The following is a 14,036-nucleotide window of genomic DNA, read 5'->3' on the forward strand; positions in this document are numbered from 1 at the left end:
CCCTCCTTACTATAACTAGGGAGGATCCATTTTAAAGCTGGCAAATTATAGTTTCAGGCAGTGGTCTTTGTGATGTTCTGTTGTCGCAGACCAAACGGTCCCCCCCAAGAAATTGGTCCGCCCTGCCTTCACTGCGCATGTGTCATTTGGGAACACAGCAGCTCGTCTGAGACCGAGTCTCTACGCCCAAAGCGATCAAAGGGAATAATGTGTTTATTATCAATCAGATGACAAGGTAAAACCTCTTAGATCGTTCTTAAATCAGTTTTAAGCAGAAACAAGGTGGTTTTAAGCAGAAACAAGGCAATAATTGGTGAGTCTCTACTGACGCTTTGAAATGACAAAGGCGCAGTGAATGCGGCAACTCCTCTGGCTGCTGCACTCTGATAGCTTCCTCCGTCTTTTATGATGAAATAATGCAGAATTTATGTGGAAATGATTGTTGTACCAAAGCTTCAGATATCAATCGCTGAGGTAGATGATGACTGGAGTGCAGTTTTAAGCAGAAACGAGGTGAAAATCGGTGAACCACAGCTGCCGCACAGAAATGACGCATGCAAAAAACGAGTCAGGCAGGCCTCTATGTCCATCGCCCTCAGAGGGTTAAGTCCTTTCCAGTAAAACTGTTGCCATAATTGCAAAACAACTTGACCCTAAATCAACTAACAAAGAATATTTTCCCAAAAGCTGCCAGTAATGCACAGCTGGTAACTGTAAGTTAAAGAATACAAGTGTGTTTGGTTTAAAATGAATCAACAGAGCAGATGGTGTTGTCATAACTGACATGTTATTCCCCGAAAAGGAGTGCACAGTACACTGGAAAGCACTACAATCCACAGAGGTCCTGTTTATTTTAGGAATATAAAGTAGACCTATGTAATGAGAACGCAGTGTAAAAAATGGTTCACATTTTAAAGAGCTGTCAAAGAAGGCAAATTCAGTATGTTGTATCTTGGCAGTCCCTAAATTCTGATCTCACATGAACATGAAGTCAGTCAATATGATTCCATTTCATCAGCTTGGTTAAAATTCTTGCAGTAGCATTTTGGCAAGCCAAGGAAGAAACCGTTAGTGTGTAACAACTCTGAGACACAAGCATGAATCAATGTTAGCAGTAGACAAAATGGGATGGATATTTACAATCATATATATTATTGGCATCTTTCTAGTGTATAAATAAAAACAAGGTGTGGTCAAATATCACTCCAAAATTCTTAGTTTTATCATTTTGATAAATCAAACAAGTATTAAGTGAAATTGTCAACTGATCATCTGTGCTGCACTGGACCCATGACCATCATCTCAGTCCTCTCAGAATTTAGAAGCAAAAGGTTATGTTATCCACTTTTTACTGAAGTTAGACAAGCCTCCAATTTGAGAGACATTATTGGCATCAGCAACCATGTAAAGGTGGCATAATAAAAGGTTGTTATATAACTGTAGATGATCTGGCCAATTGCTGCAATGTACAAGGGCAACAACAAAGGATGAAGCACATAACTCTGTGGAAGTCCATATTTAAATACAGAAAATTTGACATACTTTAATGCAATAATGAAAAGCACACTGATATGTCCAATGAATGTGATCTCAACCATACAAGCACTAGCCCAGAATTGCCACAAAGGTTTTCTCTTTGAACAATGTCTCGTTTGCAAAAGCAGCACTGACATAGCGCTTGCATCCATACCAATCACAAAATAATTTACTGTCTCAAAGAGTGTGTCTTCTTCAAAGTAATGAGTCAAATACTGACTGAAATGAAATTATGTAGCAAATATCCCACAAATTGTTTGAACATTGTTTTTCAGTCAGTGTTTTAAAGAAAAGGTTAACGACAGGACTGTAATTACTCAGAGAATCAGATCAAGGGCAGAATTTTTTTTTAAGATATTAATTTTATAAACGGGCACCCAAATTTGCCATGATTTCTTATTTGTGCAACTCAAATGTGACAACTGGCTTTTCTTTTTTGTGTGAGAGAAACTTTTTAACCGACTTAAACACCAAGGCGTGTGCTTATTTAACTTCTGTGTTGTGATTCCACCACTTGGGGAGAAAACTCACGATCTGGACAGGAGGCAGATACTTTAATCACGAGGATAAAACCCATGGGCTCTGCCGTCTGTCACGAGAGCATCTTTTGGCATTGAGGAGTGATGATTTGTGACTACATATGCGCAACACTCCGGCTTGCTTTCGTCACAATTTTGAAGGTGTTACTTAGGGAATAACCCTATTGTGTCTGATGATTTGAGGACATTACAGCTATTTGTGACCGTAATCCAGCATTCACGTCCACAAATCATCAGACACAAAGGGATCTGTTGGGAAGGTGTAGTGACACGGACCCACAACAGGGGGCGTTAATGAACGGACAATGGATGCGCCAAAAAGTAACAATTTAATGTTGTGAATTGCCCAATGGAATACAGACAATGACAATAGAGGAGTACAGTCAATCGTATACAAGGTGACGTGTGGGCAGGCTCGAGGATAGAAGACGTCTGTCCAGAGAAGAGCTGGATCCCACACGGCTTCCACCGCCAGCGGATCTGAAGAACACCGGAGCCGCCAAGTCCCGAGTCCCAGGTGGCCACCGTCTCCAGCTGTCAGACCAGGTACTGCTGGCAGAAACAGAAACAGTTAATGGTGGGTGTGTGAAGACACACCCAGTAATCGTCCCTTAATTAGTTCCTCCGGGAGGGAGAACCTCCACCTCCAGAAACAATTTCACCCGTGCAGCTCCTGTTGGTCTCTTTCCTGGATGGAGTGAGAGGCGAAGAACGTCGCCCTCTCACTGTCCGCCAATCCAGCCTCCGACAGAGCCCGCAGGAACACGGCTGCACACAGAACAATGTTTTTAGTCTCAATATAAATCGCAGAGAAGGTTACCTCGATTGGTAGCTGATTTCTCGGCGAGGAGGTGGAGTTGCAGTCCAGCCTTTATAGTGATGGTGATGAGTGACAGCTGGTGCTGATAAGTGACAGCTGTCACTCCCAGCGGCTCTGACGCCCGTCGTGCTTGGAGCCCGCACTCCAAGCAGGGCGCCATCTGGTGGTGGTGGGCCAGCAGTACCTCCTCTTCAGCGGCCCACACAATAGGATCATTCCCATTCTAATGCAATTTCAATGTTTGCACGGTTTATTTTTCTGTAAGTAATTCAGTCCGCAAATAGCTGTGAAAGGGTGTGATCGGCTTGTCAGAGCTTACTGTTGCGGCAGCGTCTTCATGCCAAACTGGAAATTCTGTGAGCAGACCAACAGATTTCTCCATTTCGTCAGCTGCATTGAGTTAAATCCATCAAATCCAAGTTTCTGTTGCCCTCATGTGTCAGCACAATTATTTACATCTGCGTAGCAATGCGCGGTCAGGGCGCCAATTAATACATTAAACGTAAAACGGTTGTAATATTTTGCCACCATTTATGTGATATTTTATGGTCTGAAATCTCACATGATTAACCAGTCAGATTTGTGGAAAAAATGTAATTGGATTAGAATGTATTTTAATCTATGTATGTAACTGATACTGGCTGAAAATTTTAATAAATTTTTTTAAAGATTATATGTAATATGATTATTGGTGAAACACTGACACTGCCATTATGCACTATTATTGCCAGACCACATTTTATGTAAAACAGTCAGATTTTCCTGTTCAAGGTCTGCATTTACTGGCACTAGTTTCTGCTTAATTTCTTATTCTGTCTTGAAGAAATCCCCTTTTTAAAGGGAAAATACAGGTTGGCTGATTGGTCAAAAGAAAAGCAACAAATGTGAGAGTGGAGGCATCAGTACCAGAGTTGCAACATCTTACTTACGGTTTTGTATCCCGCATACATTGGCAGTAAAAGTTTAATTGAAGTAAATTACACAATGACCCCCCCCCCCCACACACACACACACGCATGGGAGAGCTGCACACGCATATTCACACACACGTCCATCTACCTGGTTCAGACCTGAATTAGTTGATTAAAACAGTCTTATTATGTACTTTTCAAATAAGCAATAGTCTGGCATAAGCTCATAATAATAACAACTCAGAAGTTACAAGATTATGTAAGTCTCCAAACTGCAGCCTCAGATCAGAAAAGGCTGGGATGGTATGGAAAATACAAATAAACTCATTCTTACTTTCATGTCAACTTCTGCTTCTTGAAGACAGTGGAAATCTAAGATATTTCATGTTTTGTGCATAGATCAGGAAGGGCACATGCCTTGTGCCACTGTTGCATTTAATTGAAAAATGTCCCATCAGTTTCCATAGCTTTGGCGCAATGGTGCTACCTATCTCACCAGTGTTTCCTCTACATACACTGCAAAATCATTACTGCTGCTGATTCTGTAGGGCAGCCACACATTATAACTGGCCTCACAGCTGTAAATTGGGATAACTGGGAAAATGAGAGTTAACCCCCAAAACGTGAATCAGCTGTAAATCATGCAATTATCTGCAAACTGTGAACTGCATACCTGTTAACCTCTACACAGTCCTTCCCTTACAAAGAAACTGCAATTGCCCTTACAAAAAACATACACGAGGAATAATTTATAATATTGCATTAACCATCAAAAATGTATCTGAACCACTTTTTAAAGTATTTCATGTACAAACTATTTACATTTTAATTTAATTTAGAACTGCTTGTTGAAGGTAGCAGTGGCTGCTTTTGCTGAAAAGTATGGTAAAATCTATAAATTACTCCTGGGCCCCAGAGGGATAAAATAAATGTAATGGTTTTTTTGTTTGTTTGGGTGTTTTGTTTTTATTTTGTTTTCAATTTTCCATACTGTCCCAACTTTTTCTGATTTGTGGTTGCTGTATTTTTTGAAGTATAAGTCACACCTGTTAAAAAATGCCTGTTTATGAGGAAAAACCCATATATAAACTACACCAAATTACAAATTGCAACTTTTATCAGCTCTTTAATTTAAGATTTTTGTGCACTGTTGTTATGTACTTTTTATTATTGGCATTTGTTCTTGTATTATTAGTTTATTTTGTTTAGTGTTTTGATTCCTGGGAAAGTCCTATATAACCAGTCATTATAATCATTATTATTATTATTATTTATTAAGGAATGTGTGATTTTTCAGTATATGTCACACCAGAGTATAAGTCGTAGCTACAACTAATTTAAAAAAGTGTGACTTATACTCCGGAAAATATAGTCGTGAACAACTTAAAAGACAGTGTCAGAGCCACAGGTAGTACACATTAGCTGACAAGCTGACAGATTGTCTCATAATACAGATGCATCATCTTGTGAATAAGGGCCTTGAATTGCTAATGTTCTCATTGAATGGATGTGTTGCTGATTTACTCGCATTCAAATTCAACATGTAATTTAGAATTCCTGTAGTCAGTGAAACTACTAAGATTTGACTGGAGTCAACTGGAATTTTATCTGCAGGAAAATAAATTTGTAGTTCATTAAAATTTAACATTATCTCAGCAGATAACACAAACCTCAATTTGTTTGCACAGGTGATTTGAGGAACACAGTGAATGCTGATCACTGGTTTGTTTACCTCTGTTTTTGAGAGGTCAGCAATGCCATGTCTGCAGCTATTAATTTTCAATCTGAGATGGAAATCAGCATGGTCCACTTAAAAAAAATTACTTGTGCACCTTAATGCCACACAAAGTATTGGATTTTTTATTTTTATTTATTTATTTATTTATTTTTAATTGTTAATAAAGAGATGAGGAGCTGCAAGAATGCTATCCGGGGTAAAAAATGTCTCTGCCTGTAACGAGAAATAATAAATAATAAATATCAATTACATTTTTTTCATTTATATAGCTCCAAATCACAACAAAGGTGCCTCAAGGCGCTTCACACAACCTTCACTAAAAGACCCAGACTTTAGATAAAGTTGAGGCCATGGCCTGCTCCTTTTCCTAATAAAATGAATTAAAAGAGTAAAAAGCATAGTACCATACTATGCCAGTATACTAGCCATACGAAAGGGAAAATAAGTGCGTCTTAAGTCTGGACTTGAAAGTCTCTACAGAATCTGACTTATTGACGCAGGCAGATTCCACAGAACAGGGGCATGATACGATAAATAATAAATAAATATTCAGCTGAAGTCCACTGTAAGAAATTGGTTACTCATGGTATAAAGAATTCGTTCCTTCTCAAAATTAACTTGGATGTATTTATCAGGCTGTAGACATGCCAATAAAATCAACACTGAGCTTAAACCTATCAAGCAGAGGGGTGAGTTCAGAGGGTTTTGGTAGCACTTAACCCATCTTTGTAAAAAAGATGCCATGCACACATCCAGTCACATGATTCTGTTTGGATTCTTTGGATTCACACCTGTTCTTCTTTGTTGACCTGCCAGGTGAGCAATGGTGCAGAGCAACCCAGAAAACAGCAACGCTCTGACCTCAACGTTCCCCTTGAGAACAATAATGTACCAGAGGTAAGATGGTCTGGATTTTGTATTGCAGCATCTCAAGGTCATTGTCATTTTAACGGAGGATGTTGTTAATGTGCGTGCATGCATGTATGCCTGCGTAAATGAATAACTGTGTCATTACAAGCACAATTCATGTCCTCCATTTAAGACATAATGGCCTCCCGGTAATTGGAAGTGTGTCTGCTCACTGTTTTATGACAGCCATTTTTAATCAGGATGTTTCCTGCACAGGCTCCGCCCATACCCCCATGTTCTTGGGTAGAGGAAAGTCATTGAATTTGTAATGAGCCAGTTTGGGGAGTGTGTGTGTGGGGGGGTTCATATGCACAAACTGTACCTGAATGTTTATCTTGAGTCTCTACATAAATAACAACTTAGCAGCCATCTCTCACTTATTGCTTCCTCTTTCATTGTTTTTTTTTCTTCTACATTTTACAGAGCTCTGAATGTGTGAATGGACCAGTAACACTCTCCACTCTTCAAAATAATATCCCCATGTGCTTTTGAGCAAATCACAGAAAACCCTGCAGCTCTAATAGATGTAAATGTGTGAATGTGGTGCAGAGTTGGAGATGTCTGAATATTTACAGAGACCTAAATAATCCACTAATGTAATTTTTCAGCAAGTATTAATGTTGTTACAGCTGCAACAAAATTGAGAAAAATTATTTCCAATTGGAGTTGTCATATGTTATTCCATCTTTGTAACTGACCACCGCTTCTTTCTCTTTAACTGTTAACACAGCACAGCATGACTGAATCTGGTGAATGACATGAACATTTTGCATTATATATTAGTATAGCTTTGTGTCTTACTGCATTGTGAAGAGATAAAAAACATAAGAAGTAGCATCAGTCTGTGAGTCACATTTATTTTTAAAACAGTGTTACTGCTTCATGTGACAAGAAGTAAAATTAATTGATTTGGCATATTATTTATTCATAGTGCATTAGCGAGCAGAAGCTAATAGACTAATTAATGTATTAGGCTCAAAGAACTCAACCATAAATTATTTCTTGTCCCCACTGAACAAAGGAAAATGTCAAGAAGCTGCATTCTACTGGTGTTCTATGCATTTTAAGTGGGGGGGGGGGTAATGACAGCAGATCATTTGAATTTCCCATAATGCCTTTTGGCACCCACGTCTGTTTAACGCTCAAACCTTCAAAATTCACGCATTACTTTAAAAATGTGTGCAATATCATATTTTCACGTTGTAAAAATGACAGAGTTGCCGTTCATTTCCATAAACTGTCCGGAATTAGTTGGTTTTAAATGAAACCATGAGTGAAAGGTGCTTTGCGCTTCATGACTTCTGCCCACTGCATGTTGAAAGTAAATGAGGCCTTTTTTCTTTTTTTTTTTGTAAGAAACTGTTTAGTATTAATTTCATGTTTTCTTAGATACAGTTTTTTATTTCTTTTTTGTGTGTGAAATTGTCTAATGTTAACCCCATGTTTTTTAGACTTAAATGTGCAATAGTACAGACTTTAGGGGACATGGATTTATATGCTTGTGACTGACTGATAGACTGTGATATTGTGATATGGTACCTGTGAGAGTGATTTATTGTGGGAGAGCAATTTTAAAACTTGAATTTTGGAATATTGTGTTAATATACTCTAATTTATGAATTTTAAGTTATTTATGGTTAAATTATTTGATGTACCTAGGGACTGCAGATGGAAATTAGCTATTCAGCTATAATCTGGTACAACTCATCTCTGCTTTGATGAGCTTAATGATGCTGTACCTTAAATAAATGAATAAGCTAAACTAAAACTAATGTTTTTGTTTTTGTAGCGGTGGGCCAGGTGCATAAAGACAGAAGCTCTAGCTTTTTGTTTGTGATTGCCTTTGAATTTACCCAGCAACATTTGCAGTGATTAAACTCAAAACTGGCTTAGCCGACTGCGTATTGAGTCAGTCCTAAAAGTTAGCACTTAGCTGTAACATCTGCTAAATTTTGAAGCGGATTAGCGGTTATCAAAGCTAACTTTTTGGTTAGCTATGCCCACCACTGCGTCTAACTGTACCTCCGGTTGCATTGTGACTGGTGCAGAGCTCATACAGCGAGCATTGAAAACGCATCTATTATGTGTAAACCGGACAGGACAAAGTGAAAATTTATAAATGCATAGCATCCAACATAGCCGCATCCGGCTTATTTTACTCCTCCTCAGGTAACCCTCAGCAGCAACGGAGAATAGTGAGTTGCTGTCGACACTGTTTGTTGCTTCACACACCTTCGTAAGCTTCAATTCCACAAGTTTGACATGACAATCATTAAACCTCCGATTGCCATAGTCACATTTGTGTTTCTTGTTTCTTTCATTTGTTCTCTTTTGAGATCATGGCTAAAGCCATTTGCTGCAGGATAACAGGAACACAACTGCTTTTTTCACAGGGCTTTGTAAACGTCGATATTTTGAAATTACAGGAGTTCCACATGGCTGTCATTAAACATCTGATTGCAGTTGTCACATATGTGTTAATTTATTTTTTATTTTTTTCATTTATCCAAAAAACAGTCTATAAGCCGATAAGCATAGACCTCACTAACAGCTAGCAGTGCTGGTAACTGCTTATCAGCTTATTGACTGTTTTTTTTTTTTTTTTTGATAAATGAAAGAATCAAGAAACACAAATGGAACAATAGCAATCAGATGTTTGCCAGGCAGATACCAAGACAGTGTATTATGGGCCAGATTTTTTTCATATATGCCACAGGGAGAACTGATTATACATTTTCAAAACATTAGCCTTACCTTAGCCTAACACACCTCTTCATTGCAGTTCTGGTTGCCCCACAAAGTGCAAACAAGTGAAGTGCTGAGTAGTATGTTTATTCATTCTTTTTTTTATTCAACAGTGTATAAAGGTTATTTCCTCTCTTTAAGAGTGCATCTCTCAGTTTGAGTGCATGGCTTATTAATTTCATTTGTTCTCTAACACCCAGCATGTCATCTTTCAGATATTATCATTATTATTATTATTAGTAGTAGTAGTAGTAGTAGTATTTTACAGCTGTCGGCATCCAGATTAATGGTGCTTTAATGTCACATTCTGCTCCGGAATGTTGATCAGACAGTAAGTACCTCATTCAGATCAGGCTAGAGAAGCAGATTGTCACATGTGTACACCATGCCATCTTGTGGCCACACATGGTAAAAATAATATGTATAAAATGATTTAAAAAAAAAATATATATATATACTCAACAAAAATATAAACGCAACACTTTTGGTTTTGCTCCCATTTTGTATGAGATGAACTCAAAGATCTAAAACTTTTTCCACATACACAATATCACCATTTCCCTCAAATATTGTTCACAAACCAGTCTAAATCTGTGATAGTGAGCACTTCTCCTTTGCTGAGATAATCCATCCCACCTCACAGGTGTGCCATATCAAGATGCTGATTAGACACCATGATTAGTGCACAGATGTGTCTTAGACTGTCCACAATAAAAGGCCACTCTGAAAGGTGCAGTTTTATCACACAGCACAATGCCACAGATGTCGCAAGATTTGAGGGAGCGTGCAATTGGCATGCTGACAGCAGGAATGTCAACCAGAGCTGTTGCTCGTGTATTGAATGTTCATTTCTCTACCATAAGCCGTCTCCAAAGGCGTTTCAGAGAATTTGGCAGTACATCCAACCAGCCTCACAACCGCAGACCACGTGTAACCACATCAGCCCAGGACCTCCACATCCAGCATGTTCACCTCCAAGATCATCTGAGACCAGCCACTCGGACAGCTGCTGAAACAATCGGTTTGCATAACCAAAGAATTTCTGCACAAACTGTCAGAAACCATCTCAGGGAAGTTCATCTGCATGCTCGTCGTCCTCATCGGGGTCTCGACCTGACTCCAGTTCGTCGTCGTAACCGACTTGAGTGGGCAAATGTTCACATTCGCTGGCGTTTGGCACATTGGAGAGGTGTTCTCTTCATGGATGAATCCCGGTTCACACTGTTCAGGGCAGATGGCAGACAGCGTGTGTGGCGTCATGTGGGTGAGCGGTTTTCTGATGTCAATGTTGTGGATCGAGTGGCCCATGGTGGCGGTGGGGTTATGGTATGGGCAGGCGTCTGTTATGGACGAAGAACACAGGTGCGTTTTATTGATGGCATTTTGAATGCACAGAGATACCGTGACAAGATCCTGAGGCCCACTGTTGTGCCATACATCCAAGAACATCACCTCAAGTTGCAGCAGGATAATGCACGGCCCCATGTTGGAAGGATCTGTACACAATTCTTGGACGCTGAAAATGTCCCAGTTCTTGCATTGCCGGCATACTCACCGGACATGTCACCCATTGAGCATGTTTGGGATGCTCTGGACCGGCGTATACGACAGCGTGTACCAGTTCCTGCCAATATCCAGCAACTTCGCACAGCCATTGGACCAACATTCCACAGGCCATAATTGACAACCTGATCAACTCTATGCGAAGGAGATGTGTTGCACTGCATGAGGCAAATGGTGGTCACACCAGATACTGACTGGTATCCCCCCCCCCCCCCCCAATAAAGCAAAACTGCACCTTTCAGAGTGGCCTTTTATTGTGGGCAGTCTAAGGCACACCTGTGCAGTAATCATGGTGTCTAATCAGCATCTTGATATGGCACACCTGTGAGGTGGGATGGATTATCTCAGCAAAGGAGAAGTGCTCACTATCACAGATTTAGACTGGTTTGTGAACAATATTTGAGGGAAATGGTGATATTGTGTATGTGGAAAAAGTTTTAGATCTTTGAGTTCATCTCATACAAAATGGGAGCAAAACCAAAAGTGTTGCATTTATATTTTTGTTGAGTGTATATAAAAATATCAGAACATATGTCATGATTGATAACTGTATTTTTAAACTGTTCCAAAAAGAAGGTGGTAATGGATAGGTTAATTTTTTTTCGAGAAACTTACTCATATTAAATGTTTCTTGCATATCAAGCTTCTGTGTGCTGAACACACTTTTGATGTTTGGGTCATGTGTGAGAATTTAGGAAGACAAAAATTCCCACCAAATTACAAAAATCCACTGTATGCTTAAAAACAAAACAACAACAAATAACAGCAGCAACCCTACTTTGTAGTCAGTGGCACATTTCAAAGAAACCAAAAATGTAATATTGTCCTGACATTTATATCCATGATGATTGTTTAACTTCTGAGCTTAACTGTGTGATGCTTCTGTATATTATGCTCAGACCTCAATTACTTACAAAAATGGTCAATGTCCTGATATATTTGGAACTGATTGTATGTGTGGAATGTATGGCCGCTACCAGAGATATGATTATAAACGCACTAAAAGCAGAACTAACTTGTTTTATCACCATATTGTATCATTTCATCTCTCTCTCGTTTCTCAGCCATTTGACATGAATCTGTTCATCACTGATTCCTTTTCCTTCATTTTGGGAAAGGCATGATTCCCATAATGTCACTTGATGACTTTAAAAAGGCTGTGGTGGGCACAGCTAGCCCAAAAGATGACTTTGGTAACCGCTCATTTGCTTTCAGAAAATGTGATAACACTAAACTGATAAAACATTTAGCTTAATTCACTGCCACCTGCTAACGTTTATGATTTGAACATAGATTGGACTTCATATTTTGGTGCTAAACTTCTGGAAAAAAACAGACTTAAAGAGCTGAAATGTTATTATGTTAAAGCATATACATTAGGTTACCAATAACATTAAGCATGCCAAGAACAGGTGATGCGCAAGATGTGCATTAATAATTATTTGTGACGCTAAATCGTAGTTTACATTCAACATGCATTGTTTTCACAGTACAGAAAATATTAAACAAACAAAAAACTCTTAAGACATAAAAACACAAATGAAAAACGTTTTTAAAAATCTAATTAATGTTTGTTCTGGCTTGACCTCCTGCTCCTCCAGGTCTTCAAGGTGATGCTTGTTGCCTTTAAATGCGTGTGCATGCGCGTGTGTGTGCTCAAGCGCCTAGATATATTTTTTTATGGTTGCTTGTTGTAAGAATGTAAGGCATTTTATAACATGATTTTATGGTGAAACCAAAGGTAAATGTCCACATTTTGGACAATACAGTTTTTGTATTGTATTGTTACGATGTTCTGACTTTTAGGATTAGTCTATAAGATCCATTAGGAACAAAAAATGTGTGAATTATAGGGTTTACAAACATTTTTGACTGTTATTCAAAATTGTTAGGTGAGTTAAAGTTACTGAAAATATTTTTTTAAGATAACTGTTCTGCTAACAGTTTTCAGAGTTAGGTGAAAAGCTAATCTGCTTATGAAGAGATCAGCTTTGCTGATTAACTGAGCGATGCCTACAAATATAGTCACTGACTAATTTATAGTCACTGTCAAAAATTTAGTTTCCTGCATGGTGTTGTGTGCTGTTTGACTTGTTTTCTTAGCTGTGCTGTCATGTTATTGGTTGATTTTATGTTTATGGTTTATATGAGTCTACATGCACTGTAAGCCTGTTTAGTCACCATCATATCTTGCTATTTTTTTAGCCAACAAAGAAGGCTGCGTCATTCCCCAGCTTTGTCGACGGTAAGATAATCCCTCTGTACACATTTTGATGGTGAAATTGAAATCTTACAATGAAAATATTCTAAGTATTCCGGTTATACACATTTGGTGCATTGTGTCTCAGTCTTGGCCCACACTTACACCAGTACCATATCAGTACATCAACTGGTACCCAGTGGTCACCTGACTGTTCAGTCTGATCCAGCATGGTATCAGTATCACCCAAGCAGCAGTGATTGGCTCCATTTCTCCACACAGCAAATTGTCTACCCTCAATACAATAACCTCTCTGCCACCCAGCCGGCTCCTTCAGTCTAACCACACTCTCTTCTTTCTGGTGTCTCCCAATTAATCACCATCCTCTCTTCCCTTCCTGGCCAGTCCCAGGACCCTGTGAGCCTGAGGATCTGATTGATGGAATTATTTTTGCTGCTAACTACATTGGCTCCACTCAGCTGCTTTCTGAGAGGAATCCCTCCAAGAACATACGCATGATGCAAGCGCAGGAGGCCGTCAGCAGGGTGAAGGTACTCAAAAGCAAGCACCTATCAAACTTCACAAACTCACACATCGAAACAAATGTGCATGTTTTGATGAATTGTTGGCTCAGAGATAGACACTTTTTTCTCCAATTCTGGTGCTGCTCTTCCTGAGGTAAAATAGCTCAGATCTAAATCAGGAGCTTTGGGAGCTATTTGAAGTATTCCCGCTTGTCTGATTCTCGACTCTTAGAGGTGTTGTTGCCGTTTGTTCTCAGCTCAGGCTACAGTGTTCGATCACTCCTTGTTTGTTTGTTGACCTGCTCTGAAACAGCATTTCATATGAAGCAGTTTTCTCTGCTGAGTTTTCAGCAAAATCTGATATTATCTTGTTGCTTAGGCTTCAACATCCAACACACTATGAAACTGTAGTACAAGCTCTGCAAAAGGGAAGTATCCACCAGCTTCACATGGAGAATACTGTACAAATGATCATTTATATGAGTACAGTATATGAGTATACGAGGTCTGTTAGAAAAGTATCGGACCTTTTTATTTTTTGCAAAAACCAT

At 39.0% G+C, this 14,036-nt stretch overlaps 1 protein-coding gene across 4 annotated transcripts in view; it reads left to right on the plus strand.

Annotated features, from left to right (window-relative positions):
• The window catches only part of apba2b (amyloid beta (A4) precursor protein-binding, family A, member 2b), a 99,681-nt gene that overhangs the window by 26,937 nt on the left and 58,708 nt on the right, over positions 1-14,036 (plus strand). For 3 of the 4 annotated variants that reach the window (XM_034191425.1, XM_034191427.1, XM_034191429.1), the window contains 3 exons: positions 6,361-6,441; positions 12,967-13,006; positions 13,367-13,512. In XM_034191425.1, coding sequence (XP_034047316.1) covers positions 6,361-6,441; positions 12,967-13,006; positions 13,367-13,512 — 267 coding nt within the window. The remainder of the gene's footprint in view (positions 1-6,360; positions 6,442-12,966; positions 13,007-13,366; positions 13,513-14,036) is intronic. The other variant, XM_034191426.1, reaches the window with a different exon arrangement.

This window comes from Thalassophryne amazonica, chromosome 2, assembly GCF_902500255.1.
Source record: "Thalassophryne amazonica chromosome 2, fThaAma1.1, whole genome shotgun sequence".
Classification (NCBI taxonomy): Eukaryota; Metazoa; Chordata; class Actinopteri; order Batrachoidiformes; family Batrachoididae; genus Thalassophryne; species Thalassophryne amazonica.